The following is a 16,116-nucleotide window of genomic DNA, read 5'->3' on the forward strand; positions in this document are numbered from 1 at the left end:
ACCTGGAGATGCCACCTAGCAACACAGTCTCTCCCCAGCCTCCTTTAACAGATGACCTCTGTTCTGCTGATGGTCTCAGAGCACTTATGGTGGTGAGAGATCTGACAGATGCACAGCTGCTCAGCAGGGCAAAAGAGCTGCATGGCAAGCTGGGGTGGTGTGTGCACAGGAAGGTCATGCTGCATGAGATTCTGTTTGAGGATCAGAAGGAAGACCTTCTTCCTTTTAAAAGATAAACGTTACTAGCTCAAGGAGCTAGTGTGAAGTTCGTCAAAAGTTACAATCATGTCCTTGGATATAAATATTACCAGCTCTGCCTGTCACAGGACTGTGCAGGTAAGACAGGCATGAGAGTCAGGTGTCCTACCCGCAGGCTGCTGTGCCAGTTCGGGGAGTGTTTAGAGCAACACAAAGCCCTGGCTGTTAAGAAGCAGATTGATCGTCTGCCTAAGGTTGTCTGTGAGAGCTGCAAAGCCTGTGTGGAAAAGGCTCACAAATGTCAAAGCTGGGAATGTGTTTTGTGCCATGGACAACTCTTTAATGTGTGCGAGCGCCAGTGTTTCGTGTCTGCGGTCAAAAACCCTGAAATGGGGAAGGGCTATATAACTTATGGGCTGGAACGGATGCAGAAAACTGAGACCCACGTCTCAAATTAAATTTTTCCCAGGAGTTAGCAGCAGAAGCATTGTGGGATGAAGAAGGGGTGGAAAGGAAAGCTGAAGGAGAGGGGGAGTACAAAGGCGACAGCTGTCTCATGGACTTTGTCTCTTTATACGCAGACAGTTCCCGGGCCGCACATGCATTGCGCCCGAGGGTGTAATGACTCCTCCATTTTCTGCCGGCTTCTACAAGAAGAAAGGGAGGCGCCATTAGTAACCGGAGGGGATTCACTGCTGTGTCTAGAATTCCCAGCCTGCGTATGCATTTCATAGACTTTTTACACATCAAAGGGAGAGGCCTTCCACGAGCGGCGCTGCTCGGAGGTTAATTTCCCCCTTTTTTCAACACGGTGCGTCCCGAAAAACTAAAAGAAAGCGGCGCTGCCGAGGACAGCCAATGGCATGGCCGGCCCCCGTCACGTGGCTGTGGGCGGTGTAAGATGGCGCCGCCACCGCCCGCTCCGCGACGGGGCTGAGCGGGCGCCGCCGCGCTTCCTGGTCACGCGGTCGCCGACGTCCTCACGCGGTGACCGGGGGCGGGACTTCCACCGGAAGCGCCCGGCCAAGCGGCTTCCGGCGCGGTTTCCCGGGCAACGCAGGACGCTTCCGGGGGCGGGGGGAAGCTCTGTCTCTGTGCAGGCCTGGAGCAGCGCAGTGACGTCCAGGCTGGAAATAACGGCAAAATTTGCAACCCGTTAGTGTCGTTTTTGAGTGTTGGGTTTCTTTCCTTCTACCTTCCAAAATCAGAACAGGATTTTGCCCAAAGAGGCCAGAGAGCACTCACGAACAAGGCCATGGTGGCGGGTGGAAATGCCCCAGGAGTCGTTACTCTCTGCTCCGTTGTCACTGCCGTTCGCGAGCCGCTGTGCGTGCGTGGCTGCGCTGTAGCTCCCCGACCCCAGCACCACGCTGCCTCGGACATGCACCTGGAAGCCAACAGGCCTGGACAAGCAGAAACGGGTGCGCTCCAGGTGTCTGCCTTTCCTGGCAGCTGCAACCCATCCTCAAGCCAGCCCAGCTGGGAACTGGAGCTTTTTATTTTTTATATACTTTTCTTTTAATGCTTTTGACTTTTTTCTGTCTCACAAAATTACATGGTGGAAAAAATGTGCCAGCTTCAACCCTGACGCTTTTTAAGTGCAGGGAGTTCCTGCTGCCCCGCTCCCTGGTAGCCATGTGCCTGTTGCACGGGGGCTCCATTCAGGTTACATCGTTTTCTCCTCCCTTTTAAAAGTGCTGCTCGCGTCAGGATTGGAAATTGAGCTCACAGCCTGTCGCTGCCTTCCCGTGCTGCTCAGGAGAAGCAGCGAATGGAACAGAGCTGGGGAGGGACAACAGCTTCTGGGAAACTCGCAGGGCGAAACGATGAACATTAATAGAAGGAAAAAAAATGGAGATATGAAAGATTGTACCCGGAGACGCAGGCTTCCAAACGCCAAGGCAAGGAGATGCTGCGAGTGCCTGGGAAGATCCCAGCTGAGGGGAGCAGCGATGCTGGGGTGCCAGGAAGCCTCCGAGGGCCTCTCCAGCATGGGGAAGTTCCAGTCAGAGAGCTGGTGGGTGCTGCCTGCGCTGGGAGGAGCTGGAAGCACATCAGCCTGCGGTCATTGCTCCCGAGGGCAGGCAGCGTGCCCTGAACCTGGCCTCCCGCAGCCCGCTCCTGCGGCTTGGACCGGTACCAAGCGAAGGGCGGTTTGGAAACCAGGCTTGCGCTGGCCAGTGCTGCTGCTCGCAGATCTGTACGGGCTGTTACGGGGCAGGGGGCTGCGCGATGCCCAGGGCCGCAAACGCGGGATGAAGAGACAGGGCAGTGCCAGCAAACCATGGGGGAGGAGGAGCCCCGAGACAGCAGTTCTGGGGAGCTGTTTCCTTCCAGCACATCCAAATGGGATAGCAGAGGGGGATCCACCTCATCCCCGCGTCTCCCACAGCTTGTCCTGCAGGGAAAGGCTGTGTCTGCACCGGCGCATCCTGCCCCCCCCCCCCACGGGGGGGTGTTGCTTTCCCCCGCGTGCTGCGGCATTCCCATATCGACCGCGATGAGCAGCCTGACACCACACCGGGTGTGCAGAACAGGCCTCCGGCCGCTGACATCACGCGGCCAAGGTCCAGCCGAGGCCCCGCCGGCACCGCCTGACGCCCGCGCTCCCTGCGCCGCTGCCGCACCATGAGGCCGGGGCTGCTCTGCGCCTTCGCCGCCGCCTTCCTGGCCGTGGCCGGAGCCGACCACGGGAACTCGAAGAAGGCGAAAACCGAGATCCGGGAGAAGGAGGTGCGTCGCGGTTAATGCTGGGGAGTAACGGAAAGGCCGAGACGGGAGAGGAGGGAGATTGCAGGGAAAGGGCTGTGGAAGGGGGCACGGTTGCCCCACGTGGGTGGCCCCGGCTGCGGGAAGCAGAGCTGGCATCCTGCTTGCCTGGCGCAAGGGCGTGCGCTTGGCCTGGGCACAGGACGCCCGGCTTCACGGCTGCCCGCTGGGTCAGTGCAAGCGACAGCAGCCGCAACGCGGGCTCCTGGGCACCCTGTCTCTGCGTGCTGGATGCCTTCTCAGCCCGCAGGATTTCTGCTCCCCGGGAGCAGGTTTGGCCACCCGATGCGGTGCTGACACTAGGAGGGCTCTGCCATCGCAGCGGGACGTTAGCCGCTCAGCCGTCAGCACCCCGCACAGTTCAGCAGTCAGCACCCTTCAGAGCACCCAGAAACGTGGGGGTTAAAGCCCGCGAGAGCAGCGCTTTCAGGGAAGAGCAGGCGACGTCCCCTGTGGTCCCGCGCTCCTCCTCCCTCGCGTGGCTCCGAGGATGGGCTCGGAGCGGGATGCGTTGCTGAGCTCCAGCCAAGCCCTTTGCCCGCGACCGGCTGGCACCACGGGAGCGCGTGCTCTCCCCACGGCTGGTGGCCCTGTGGGGCACCTGGCGTGTTGGCTCCGTGACAGCCCCCTTTGCAGCGGCAGCGCTTGCACAACGGGCAAACATTGCATCATGGCCGGGCCGAGCAGGGGGAGGAGGGAGGCAAGCGCCGGGTCCAGCAAGTCCTTCCCCGCTGCCGGCCGTGCCGTGCACGTCTGAGGCTGAGCACGGTACGCGTGCTGCCGCTGCGCCTCGAAATAGCGAAATAGCAGCGCCGCCTTCTTACCCCAAGGAATGCGTCAGGAGGTGTGAGGGGATCAGCAACACCGCTGATGAGTCACCCCGGTGTCCCTCTGCACCAAAAATGCCACAAGGATGGGAGGAAGCAGCAGAGGCAGGAGCCGGGGCCAGAGCAGTGTGAACTGGACGCGTGTCCCTCTTGGTCATGCAAGAGCCAGTGGGAAGGGGCAGGTGCCGATGGAGAGCAGTGGCAAGGCCAGGAATGGGAAATGAGGGTCAGTGCAGGGCCAAAACACAGCTTAAAACACATCCTGCAAATTGCTAGCAGCAATGCACCAGGGGAGAAGCTGCGGAAAGGACTGGGCACCCCTGGGCATCAGCTGGTGGGATGAATCCTGCACCGGTCCCAGGGATGGGGGTAAATGGGACCTTGGAGACCATTCCCACCTGGGGCTCCTGCTCCCCCAGGTGCTCCCTGCCCGGACCTTCCTGCCCAAGCTGGTACCGCTCACCCCGGCCTCCCCTTGAGAGCTCGGTGCATTTACGCAGGAGACCAGGCTTCGGTAACGAGGGTGACGCCAGCTAACGAGCTCTTCCTCTCCTCAGGTGGGGACGAGCGTCCCGGGCAAGCGCCGTCCGTACAGACCGTGCTCCGGGTGCTTCTCCGTCCTGAGCGAGGTGAGCAGGGAGCGGCAGCACCCGAGGGGACACCGGGCCCTGGCAGCGCTGCCCCACGAGCGCTGCGGAAAGTTGCCACGTGAGCTGGAGAAAATAGGTCAGGGGAGGAGGAGGCTCTGTGCTGCCACCCCAGAGATATCCGAGAGCCCCACAGACGCACACAAAAGCAGCTCGTAAGCGAAGGGGACAGCACCGGTGGGGCAGAGATCACTCGGTTCCTGGGCGGCAGCAGCAGCCCAGCGGGGCCGTCCCCATCCGTGGGGACACGCTGGCGTGGACCTGACCCAGGGTGTGTTCACCAGCCTCCTCTCACGCCCCGTTAGCCTTCTGCTTTCACCGCCAGCCCTTCCTCCCAGGCCAGGCCAGCGCTGGCACCGTCTGCATCTCGTTTCCCGCTCCAGTGACTTTGCCGCGGGGCGAGCTCAGCGCGCTTGCGCTGTGCCCGCTGCTCGTTTTCCCCCGTGCCCTGCGGGTCCTTGACACCCGTCAGCATGTCCAGCCCTGCAGAGGAGGCTGGACGGTCCCTGCACCCCTCTCTCTTTCCGCAGGAGTCAAATCCTTTGTCCCGGAGCACAAGAGAAGTCGAGGAGGTTCAGCAAAGCATATGGGTGCGTACGCAGAAACCCGAAAAAGCAGAGGGTGAAATGCGCCTCCACCAGCACGCAGCCTCCGCAGGGCTGCTGTAGGGCGCAAGGCCCTGTGCCAGCCCCTCGTCCCTGAGAGCTGCACTGAGGTGCACCCCAAATTGTGCCTACAGCCTCCAAAGAGAAAACCCGGCAAGAAAAACCCGGAAGGCCGCAGACCTCCCCAAAGCCAGTCTTACGAAACGGATGTCCTCCGCGGAGCCAGGAGGAGAGAGCAGCCGGTGAGAGCCCCAAGCGCTCGCCAGCGGTGCCGGGGAGCCATCGCCCTGTCCCCGCCGGGCGGGACACAGCGTGCCGGGGACCCAGGGCTGCGGGACGGGGTCTGGCTGCCGGGGCTGAGCGCTGCCGGATGCATGCAGACCCTCAGCCCGCGGCGGGCAGTCCCGTGTGCCCGCGAGTCCTGACGTCGTGGGACGCAGCGCTGGGGACAGCGGGGAAGGAAATGTTTATTTGCATTTTCCACCTGCTGCCAGGTGCTTTTTCCCCAGCTCGGGGAAACGTTACTGCTTGGCCTGACGCTCTGCTCGCTCCCGCAGGGTGAACAGCGGAGAGTGAAGAGGGAGGACAAGAAACCTTCGCGAGTGCAACCTGTGAGAAAACCCGGTGGCTCCTCTGTGGTGAGAAAGGTAAATGCAGGCAGAGGCTCAAGTGAGGAGCCCCGCAGTGAAATCCCCTCGCTATTTCCCGGGGAGCAGCGAGGGCCGGCTGCGGCGGGGGGAGGCGAGCTAGCCAGGACCCCGTCCCGCAGCGCACACCGGCCGAGCAGGACGGGGCCGGGACGGCCGCCAGGTCCAGCCGGCGGCCAAGCTGGGAGCACAAGGCAGCGAGTCAGCGTCAGGATCAGACCGAAGGAAGGAAAGCAGGAAAGCAGCAGTGATAAATACGGAAAGCAAGAGGGATGGGCTGCGCTGCGGCCCCAGGGGGTTCAGCTTTTTCTCCTCTGCCGCTGCACCTCCGCTCGGCCCCGTCTGTCCCAGGGAAGGGAGGGGACAGGCTGAGGGGCCGGGCAGCCGGGGAAGCGCTGGTGGAAGCACCGTCACCCCTCTGTGTCTTGCAGGACGGGCCGAGCACCCGGACCCCGCGGGAAGGCGAGGCGCTGGGATGCAAACCCTCGCCGGGAGAGCGCCGGGGCCCCGGCGGTGCCTCCCCCTCCGCCGCGGGGGACACCGGGGGGAGCCGGGAAGGGGGCAGCAAACGGGGGCCCCCTGCCCCCCACCGCCGCTCCGGGCCGGGCAGGACGTAAGTCGCCGCCAGGTCCCCTCCCCGCCGTCCAGCGCCGCTGCCAGCAGACATGGGTCGGCAGCGCCGGGCCCTCGCACAAGCTGTGTGTGGGGCAGCCCCCTCCCCTGCTTTGCTAAGCCGTCAAATAAAGCCACCGAGCCAGATGCAGCGGGTGCCTTTATCGGGGCGGGATGTTGCACGAGCCTTGGATGGAGAAAGCCTGGTCCGCACGAGGGGAGCGCCGCTACAAAGCCGGCATTAAGGATTTGGGCCATCTCTGCCACCGCCGCGCTTCCCGTGTCTGCCCCAAAGCGCCGGTGACCCCCAGCAGCTCTGAGCGGCTCCGGACAGAGCCACCGGCCTCCAGCGCCGTTATCCCCTGCTCCCAGCGGCCTGGCTTCGCTATTGCTTTTTCTTTCTTGCTGTGACTTGCTGCTGTGTTTCGCTGAACAGCTGCAAGTCAGATGCTGTCACCAACCACGTGCCCTCACACTGCACGTGTGCTGGCATGTCACGTCCTTATGACCGTGAGGATGAGAGGCTGTGTCCAGTGTTTGGCCCCTGCAGCCCCGGGTTTGGCTCCTACAGCCCCAGGTTTGCTCCCTGCACCCCGTGTTTGGCTCCTACAGCTCCAGATTTGCTCCCTGCACGCCAGATTTGCTCCCTGCAGTCCCACGGTTTTGCCGACCGCATGAGGACAATTTTCAGGTGCTGGGAGGACACCGGTGCCATCAGGGCTGGGACAGGCAGCGACTCAGCCATCCCAGGATGCTCGATCCATCGCTCTGGGGCTCCCCCGCACCCCGGGCACCCGGCCGTGGGGCAGGCTGGGGCGGGGTTTGGGTCACTGCCCCTGCGGGCCAGCACAGTGCGGCCGGCGGGTACCTGGCTGCAGCGCTGGAAAACCTCCTCATCCCTTTCCCAGTGCTTTGCCTCTCCTTGTTGCCCCCCCATTTCTTCTCTCAAACCCTCTGCTGGTTACTTTTCCGCATTGGTTCCAGTTTCGCTACCCGAAATAGTGAAATTTCGGGTAGCAAATTTATGCCCAAGTTTGGTGTTTCTGATAGTGCCCCCCCGTAATCCCAGCCCTACGGGGCATTAGCGGTGCTGTTGCCCTGGGGCCACCGGCCTGGTGGGATGTGACTCCGCAGGTCCCCCAGCGATTGCCGCCAGCTCCCTGGGTGGTTGTCACCGCCACGCGGGAACCGGGGACACGTGGGAAAGGCTGTCACCGCCACACAGCAGCATGGCAACTGGGAACACATTGCTACAAAGCCGGAGGCAGGAACGAAGACGAGACCAAAGCCACTTTCCCATCAGGGCTTTACTGCGGTGCACAAGCGTGGGACACAGGGACCGGCACCGAGAGCCGCCAGGGCTCAGCACCACGCAGGATGGAGACCTCCTGGATGGCACGTCTGTCCCGGGAGGAGACGGGGCCAGCAGGACGTGGGGCCGCCCGGGACGCCCGAACCCCCCCGAAGGTGCCCGGGGGGGGTTGAGCGCCGCCGTGCGAGGGGACACCCAGGGCCGGCCCGGGTGGCCGAGCCCAGCACCCTCACGGCCCCGGGGAGCCCCCGCCGAACCGCAGCTCGGCCGCCCGCCAGATGCCGCGGGGGGCCCGACGGCGGCGGCGGGGCCGGGGGCGGGCGGCGGGGACGATGGCCAGGCGGGCGCCGGCCCAGCTCGGGGGCTCGGGGCTCCGGCGCGCGGCCCGCAGCAACGCCAGCGCATCGGCGAAGCGCGGCAGGGTGAAGAGCAGCGCCCGGGGCCGGGCGGCCGGGCCACAGCAGGGCCCCCCGCGCGCCCGCCCCGCGCTCTCGATGCGCAGCGGCACCGCGTCCTCGGGCAGGCCCAGCGCCGCCGGCAGCATCCCGCGCAGGAAGGCTGCGGCGTCGGTGCCCTCCGCCCCCTCGGGCAGCCCCAGCAGCCGCAGCCCCACGCGCCGCCGCCGCCGCCGCCTCTCCAGCGCCCGGCACCGGCCCTCCAGGCGCCGGAGGGCGGCACGGAGGCGCCCGCTGGCCGCGGCCAGGACGCCCGGTTCCGGCGCCCGGTCCCGGCACGCTGCCCCGACGGCCTCCGCCAGCCGCTCCAGCGTCTCCGCCAGCCCCGCGCCAGTGCGGCCCGGCTCCGGGGGCTCCCGGCCGCGTGGGGCCCCCTCGGTGCGTCTCCGCTTGGGCAAGCCGCCCCCGCCGGCACGGCCGTGGGAGCCCATGGGTGCCGGGGCGCCGGGCGTCCCAGCTGCAAGGCGGAGGGGCCCCGGTGGGTTTCGCGGGAGCGGACGGAGGCACCGGGCCCCGCGTGCCCCCCTCGGCAGCACCGGCTCTGCCCCGGCCGTGCCGCGGCCCCGGGTACCTTCAGCAAAAGGTCTCTTGGTCCCCGTCGCTGCTCCGCGGGGATGCGGATGCACCCGCGCACCGCTGTCCCCGGCCGGTGCCGTTATCGCCTCCAGGCACCGGAGCAGGCTGCGGAGCGGGGACGCCGCCGGCTCTGCCCGCGGAGAGGCAGCGTCAGCTCCCGCGACGCTGAAACCGGGCAGGCGGCGATGCACGGGCTCCCCCGACCCGACCGTGCGGCCCCATCCCGGGATCACGCCGACGGTCCAAGGGCCGCGGCGCCAGGCACCCACCGGGGGGATGGACAGGCCCCGGCGATGGCCTCCTTCACCCGCCCCGGCGAGACACGGGGCTGGGGCCACCAGCCAGGCAGCTTCGGGTGCGGGAATGATGGCAGCACCCGGCTCACCTCCACCCAGAGCACCGGGCGTCCGGGCTCTGCTCCCCCCAAATCCCTCTGCCCTGGGACGGCAGCCCCTCTCTTACCTGCCGCGCTCTCGGCCCCGGCGCCGGCGCTCCCCGGCCTGCTCACGGGGGTCTCGGCCGAGTAGCTCCCCGAGCACCAGCACGGGGGCCATGTGGCCCCCGCCAGCGCGCCTGCGGGAACAGGGATGCAGCAGCTCAGGGATGCGGCAGCTCAGGGATGCAACGTCTCAGGGATGCAACGTCTCAGGGATGCAACAGCTCAGGGATGTGGCATGTCAGAGCCGGTGAGCGGCACGGCCCTGGTGGCACCTCCCCAGCCCAGGGGGGATGGACACCCCGGAGCAGGGACAGTTATTGCCCCCTCGCCACATGGCTTAGGCGAGTGAGGGGCTGCTGCTGCACGGGATGGGGGGAGAGGAGCCAAACCCGACCCCCGGCACTCACCAAGCGGCCACGCCGGGGGTGCAACGTCCCCTGTGATGCCCCCCAGCCCCGTCCTACCTTCAGTGGCTCTGGCCCCGCTCGGTGTCCCGGGGGGGCTGCCGGCGGCCGGGGGGCCGGGGGGCGCGGCGGGGAGCCCCCGCAGGCACCGCTCCAGGCCCCGCAGCGGGGACGGCTCCACGGTGGCTCCGGCTCGAGCGGGGCGGGGGGCATCAGCGCGGCGGCCCCCCGCGACGGCCCTCAGGCACCGCTCCAGGCCTCGGAGCGGGGAGTCCCCCGGCGTCCCTGCAGCCGCAGGGCACCGTGAGGCCGGGTGGCACGGGAGGGACGCGTCCTCCGGCCCCGTCCTGCCCCGACGAGCGCCGGGCTCTGCCCCTGGACGGGGGACGTCCCTGCTCCAGCACGGCTGAGCATCCCCATCCTCTCCGGCACCGCCCTCGGCTCACCTCCTCCCGGAGGAGTCAGGTCCCCCCAGGCAGCTTCGCCCCCGAGCCCGCCGAGCGCCCCGGCGGCCGCTGAGCCCTGCCGCGCTCGTGCCGCGCACCCACCGGCCGCAGAGGGGCTGCGGGCGCCGCTGGCAGCCGCCGGCTGCGATGGGCCCGGCGTCGGGGCGGCGATGTCCCGCAGGCGGGTCAGCAGCCCTTGCAGGGGGCCGAGCTCCGCGCGCCCGGCTGCCGGGACGAGAGCGCACACCGCGCGGCGTGACCGTCGGATGGCAGGAGTCACCCCCCCCCCCGGGGGGCCAGACCCCCCCAGGGATGCCCCAATGGGACCAGATCCCACAGTGATGCTCCCAGGGACTGGACCCCCCCCCAGGAATGCTCCGGGGACCAGACCCCCAGGGATGCCCCAGGGACTAGGCCCCCCCCAGGGTTGCCCCCCATGGGACCAGACCCCCCCAGGGATGCCCCAGGGACCCCTCCCCAGGGACTGGACCCCACAGGGATGCTCCAGGTACCAGACCCTGCAGGGATGGACCAGGCCCCCAGGGATGCCCCATGGGACTAGAACCCCCCCAGGGATGCCCCAGGGACTGGACCCCCCAGGGATGCCCCCAGGGACTGGACCCCCCCCGGGGACTGGACCCCCCCAGGGATGCCCCCAGGGACTGGACCCCCCAGGGATGCCCCAGGAACTGGACCCCCCCCGGGGACTGGACCCCACAGGGATGCCCCCAGGGACCAGACCCTCATGGATGCGCCCAAGGACCGGACCCCCCCAGGGATGCCCCAGGGACTGCACCCCCCCAGGGACTGGACCCCACAGGGATGCTCCGGGGACCAGACCCTGCAGGGATGTCCCTGGGGACAAGGGATGCCCCCCCCGGGGAGGAGACCTCGCAGGGCTCTCCCAAGGGACCGGCCCCACCGGGATGCCTCCCGAGCCCTGCGCCCTGCAGAGATGCCCCCGGGAACCGGACCCACGGGGACCAGACCCTATAGGCTCCTGCTCTCCCAGCGGCACTGCCATGTGGGGCACCGGCGCTTACCGCCCTGCTCCCTCGCCCCCCCGGCCCCAGCACTGCCTCCTCCAGACGCGCCGAGCCTGGACCCCCCCACCCAGACCCACTGCAGTGTCGGCAGCCCAAACATGGGCTCCCCGTGCCAGGCTGGTCCTGGGATGGCCACCAACACCGCCACCGTCCCGGGCTGCGACCGAGCCCACCTTCCGGGCACCAGCCCGCGGCCCAGGGCGCTGCCAGCCTGCTCAGCCCCTGCTCCCCCTCGGAGATGCCGGCGGAGGAGATGCTGCATCCAGAGATGCTGCATCCGGAGGCGCTGCATCGGGAGACGCTGCATCCGCAGCCGCTGCACCCGGAGATGCTGCACCCGGAGATGCTGCACACGGAGCCACTGCAGGCAGGGCTGGGGCAGCCACCTCCATCTTCGGGCAGCTCCGGGCAGCAGCTCCCGGGGCCGGAGCCGGGAGCAGCCACGGCCGAGTCCGCTTGCACGGAGCAGGGCGAGCCGGAGGAGCCTGCAGGGCACGTTTAGGGCAAGGGCTGCTCCTCGGCACGGGGCTCCGGCTCACCCCGAGGCCACCCTCATGGCTTGGACCACCCCCCCCACACACACAGCCAAGGGTGAGCAACAGCGGGACTCTGCACCAGGGCCAAGCGTTGTGCCCTGTCACCCATCCCGCCTGGGGGGCAGCGACACCCCGACCCCTGCAACGCTCCAGCACCAGCCCACGAGGGCCGTGCGGACGGTACCCGATCCCCAGCGCCAGCGAGTCTGGTGGACTTGCAGCTCCCTCCCGCCGCCTCCGTGCAGGCAGCCGTGCCCAGCCCGGCGCTGCCGTGGCGTGCGTTGTCACGCTGTGCCGTGCCAGGCCGTGCTGTGCCATGCCAGGTTGTGCTGTGCCGTGCCAGGCTGCATTGCATGATGCCATGCCGTGCTGCACAATGCCATGCTGTGCCGTGCTGCATGATGCCATGCCGTGCTGCATGCCAGGCTGTGTTGCATGATGCTATGCCGTGCTGCATGATGCCATGCTGCATGGTGCCATGCCATGCCGTATGAGGCCATGCCATGCTGCAGGCCATGCCGTCTCGCGCTGCACGATGCCGTGCCATGCCGTGCCATACCTCTGGGGGAGCATCTCCAGGGCGGAGAGTCAAGGCCCCGCCGCTCTCGCTCCTGCGCCCCGCCGGACGCGCGGGCCCTGCTCGCCGCCGGCCCCGACCAGCCGGGCCCCCTGCCCACCAGCTCCTCCAGGCTCCGCAGCGGGGAGCTCGCTGTCAACGCTTCTGCCTTAACTGCAGAAAGCAGCTTCCATCACCCCGACCCCCCCCACCAAGGGCCCAGGCGTCCCCAAACGCCGCCGGGTGCAGCAGCAGTGCCCACGGCAGCGGGATATGGCAGCTCCTCCCAGCCCCATCCGGCCCCACGTGAGCTGCGCGTGGCCGAGAGGGAGCCCGGAGGCTGCTTACCGGCTGCCGGCACCGGCACGGCGAGACTCTGCCAGCCCTCGTCCCCCGGCGTCTGCCTCGGCATCCCGCTCACCGCAGCGGCGTCGGAGACACCCCGGGTGCCGCCGGGATGCATCCGGCTCCCGGACCCACCAGCGCGGTGCAGCCCCCTCCATGGTGCCACAGGAACCTCCACCGAGCCGCGGGAATCGCCCCGAGCCGCCTCCGCCTTCGCTGCCCGGAGACACCGGCCGCGGTCAGGCGGTGCCCGGCGGGACCCCGCGCCGCTCCGGGGGCCGGGCCGCACTCACCGGGGTCGGCACCGGCCCGGGAGCCGCCAAAGAGGAACTCGGGGATCTCCTTCACCAGCCGCACCAGGGCGCTGAGCGGGAGGCCGCCGGGTTGCCCTGCCGGACGCACGGACACGGTCCCCCCGCCGCCGCCGGCCGCGTCCTGGCCCACAGACACGGCACCGCTGCAGCACTCGGCACCCGGCAGCAGCCCCCCGAGCGAGGCCAGCAGCCGGCACGTGCCCTCCGTCACTTCGCGGTGGAGCTCCTTCTGCCACTCCTCCAGCATTGCCCACTCCTCGGCGGAGAACCGCACCGCCACGTCCTCCAGCGTCACCGGCGTGGGGACCCGGGCCACCGCATCCTCGCGCACTGCCGGCGCCTGCCGAGAGACAGCACGGACCTGCGGTGCTAACGCCGCAGCACCGCACAGTCCTGCACCCGCCGGGCCACGGATGGAGGTCTGGGTCTGCATAAAGCCCCTCAGCATGGGGACGGGCGGCAGGGGCGGATTTCTGGTGGAGATAAATGCCCCAGGAAGGGGCTGGGAGGGTCCTGGGGCCATGATGTGCCAGCATGCACCATCCTGGTGCATTGACGTGTCATCCCAGTGCACCGACACGCGTCGTCCCGATGCACCAGCAAGCATCATCCCGGTGCAGTGACATGTGTCACCCCAGTGCACCGATATGCGTCGTCCCATTGCACCAACACACGTCGTCCTGGTGCACTGACACACATTGTCTGGATGTACCAACACGCATTGTCCCAATGCACTGACACACATCGTCCCACTGCACCAACATGTGTCATCTCCATGCACCGACATGCATCATCCTGCTGCACTGACACGCATCATCCCCATGTACCAGCACATATCATCCCAGCGCATCAACATGCATCGTCCCGGTGCACCAACACATGTCATCTGGTGCACCAACACCCATCATCCCCGCGCACCAACACCCATCGTCCTGGTGCAACACACATTGTCCTTATGCACCGACACGTGTCATCCTGGTGCACCAACATTCATCATCCCGGTGCACCGATACGTGTTATCTTGGTGCACCAACACGTCATCCCGGTGCCCCAGCACGCATTGTCCCAGCGCCCAGGCCCCTGCACAGCTCGTCCCCGCCGTCCACGGGCAAGGACGAACCCAAAGCAGCCCCTCCAGGGCACAACTGCACGGTCCCCCATGCTGGAGGACTTGGCCCCTGGCAGCAGATGTCCCAAACAGGAGCAGAACAGGAGATCACGGAGGAGCCAAAATTACCACCGAGGGCATAAAATCAGCAAACCGGGGGCCGGCAGGGGCAGAGCAACGGAGCAGCAGGCTCAGAAGGGGAGAAGGGGGCAGGAGGCAGAGCAGAGCACGCGCTCGGCGCCGTTTGGGGCGAGGGAGGAGGTGGCGGTGGCCGTGGCCTCGCGGTGGCTCTGGCATCGCCGGCCGCCCCCCGACCGAGCGCGTTCGCGGGCTGCCGGAGCCGCCGCCGCGCTGACGTGATGCGAGCGGGCAGGTTCTGCAACGCCGCCTTCGTTAGCGCGCAGGATCCGTTATTGAGAGAAACCCTCGCGCCAAGCGCCAGCGGGAATCCAGGCGCACGGCGGTGCCTTTCCGACGCCACGCACGTGAAATTTAGGAGCTCGCGCTGCATCACCGTGCCGGGGGGTGTGGAAAGGTGTCCGTCGCGGCTCCTCGGCACCCCCGACCTGCCGGGGTGCGGGAGGCACCGGCCACGCAGCCGGGACCGCATCGGGCCTCCCCGCTCGCCCCGCTGCAGGTATCCCGGTGACACATCTGCCTTGGTGACACATCTGCGCGCGTCTCGTGCCCCTTCGGGGACGGCGTGACATGATTTGGCCTGACACCTTGGTATTTGCAGCAGAAGTAACTTTGCGACACCTTTAATTGCGCGCGCTGGCTGGCGAGGGCCGCGCGGCGACCGTTCACGGCTCCCTGGCTGCTCCGCTCACATCAGTTACGCGGGGATTTGCCAAGAAAACGTTCATTTCAAGGGGGGGGGGGGGGGAAGATGTGCCATCCTTTCCCAGCGCTCATCCAAGGGTCTGAGCACCACGGGGACGGGTGAACGGACCTTCTCCCGAATCCCATGGGAAGGAGGCAGCGCTCACCCGGGGTGATGCACGGACACCCCCCCGCCGTGGTCACCCCCCACCCGGACCCCAGCGCTCAGCCCCCTCCGGACGAGCCCCACACGCTGCCCCCTCCCCGATCCGGGGCTCTGCAAGGGGGTTTCTCCCCCGGCTCCCGGTGCCGGGGGCTCCCGCGCTGGAGCAGGGCCGGCCCGGGGAGGGGACACCCCGCGCGGGGACATCGCTCCCCGGAGCTCCGTGGTCCGCGCAGGGATGATCCGGACGGGCCGCACGAACCTACTTGGGCAGCTAGAAGGCAACTTGCTCCGAGATGACCGAGGACGAGCCCCGACGTGCGGCTGCCTCCCTCCAGCCCAGGGCTGCGTCCTGGCTCACGAGCATCGCCCGGAGCCCTGCAGCCCCCCCGCGAGCCCCCTGCATCTCCCAGCCTGCCCCGAGGAACGGTGCACTTCGCACCCACCCAAACGGCTGCACCGGGCGGAGCACGGGGGTCTCGTCCGAGCGCCCCCTCGGCCGGGCCGGGCCGGGCCGCGGGGTCCCCGGGCCCCCGAAACGCGCCGCCCCGCTGCCCGGCCCCGCAGCACCGGCTCCCGGCGCCGCTCCCACCTGGGCAGCCGCGGCCATGGCGCGGCCGCGCTCCGCTCCCGGCTCCGCTCCCGGCTCCGCTCGGCGCCGCCGGGGCGGGACGCGGCTGGACGGGCGGGACGGGGCGGACCGGCCTCCCGCAGCACCGCCCGCCGCCCGCCCCCGCGCAGCGCGGCTGGGACTTGTAGTCCGCCCTGCGCAGCCCGCTGCCGCCGCACGCACCGGCACCGGCACCGGACCGCACCGGACCGGACAGCACGGGCACGAACTGGACCGGACCGCGCCGGTACCGCACTGCACCGCACCGGGACGGGACGGACCACACCGCACCGGCACAGCACGGATCGGACCGGCACGGACCGGACCGGCACGGCAAGGACCGGACCGGTACAGACCGGACCAGACTGCACCGGCACGGACCGGCACAACACGGACCGGACCGGTATGATCCGGCCCAGTACAGTCCGGCACGATCCGAAACGGCCCGATCCGGCCCGGCCCGGGGGGGGCAGCCCCCGACAGCCCCCGGCAGCCCCCGGCAGCCCCGTCCGGCGCGGCGGGGCCCGGCAGCGGCTCCCGCTCTCGGCGGCTGCAGGCGGCCCCGGTGCAGGGCGGCGGCAGCGGAGCCGTCGGAGGGGCCGCGGGCGGCTCGGGGCCCCCCCGGGGCCGGGGCTCAACCCCCACGCGGGAGCCGTCGAGGCGGGGCAGCCCCCGGCTC

At 68.2% G+C, this 16,116-nt stretch overlaps 2 protein-coding genes across 5 annotated transcripts; one reads left to right on the plus strand and one right to left on the minus strand.

Moving 5' to 3' along the window:
- The first annotated feature begins 1,248 nt into the window (after positions 1–1,248).
- Positions 1,249–6,452, plus strand: LOC112993714 (uncharacterized). 2 transcript variants are annotated; one of them, XM_064505608.1, is made up of 7 exons: positions 1,249–2,931; positions 4,352–4,423; positions 4,972–5,031; positions 5,181–5,288; positions 5,604–5,693; positions 5,816–5,990; positions 6,125–6,260. In XM_064505608.1, exons 1-6 carry the CDS (start codon positions 2,827–2,829, stop codon positions 5,942–5,944), a joined length of 564 nt encoding a protein of 187 aa, XP_064361678.1. In that variant the 5' UTR covers positions 1,249–2,826; the 3' UTR covers positions 5,945–5,990; positions 6,125–6,260. The 2 variants fall into 2 exon arrangements, with proteins under 2 accessions (XP_064361678.1, XP_025973376.2); XM_026117591.2 differs by lacking the exon at positions 5,816–5,990 and having other exon boundaries at positions 2,622–2,931; positions 6,125–6,452.
- Positions 6,453–7,599: 1,147 nt separating this feature from the next.
- KRBA1 (KRAB-A domain containing 1) lies at positions 7,600–15,508 on the minus strand. Of its 3 annotated transcripts, none has more exons than XM_064505574.1 (9): positions 15,420–15,508; positions 12,714–13,074; positions 12,424–12,636; positions 12,079–12,249; positions 11,157–11,468; positions 9,938–10,162; positions 9,552–9,776; positions 9,111–9,221; positions 7,600–8,778 (listed from the first exon to the last, which is right to left on the minus strand). In XM_064505574.1, exons 1-9 carry the CDS (start codon positions 15,435–15,437, stop codon positions 7,847–7,849), a joined length of 2,568 nt encoding a protein of 855 aa, XP_064361644.1. In that variant the 5' UTR covers positions 15,438–15,508; the 3' UTR covers positions 7,600–7,846. The 3 variants fall into 3 exon arrangements, with proteins under 3 accessions (XP_064361644.1, XP_064361643.1, XP_064361642.1); XM_064505573.1 differs by lacking the exon at positions 15,420–15,508 and having other exon boundaries at positions 7,600–8,529; positions 8,644–8,778; positions 12,714–14,840; XM_064505572.1 differs by lacking the exon at positions 15,420–15,508 and having other exon boundaries at positions 12,714–14,840.
- Positions 15,509–16,116: the final 608 nt, after the last annotated feature.

The sequence above is a fragment of the Dromaius novaehollandiae genome, chromosome 2 (assembly GCF_036370855.1).
Source record: "Dromaius novaehollandiae isolate bDroNov1 chromosome 2, bDroNov1.hap1, whole genome shotgun sequence".
NCBI lineage: Eukaryota > Metazoa > Chordata > Aves > Casuariiformes > Dromaiidae > Dromaius > Dromaius novaehollandiae.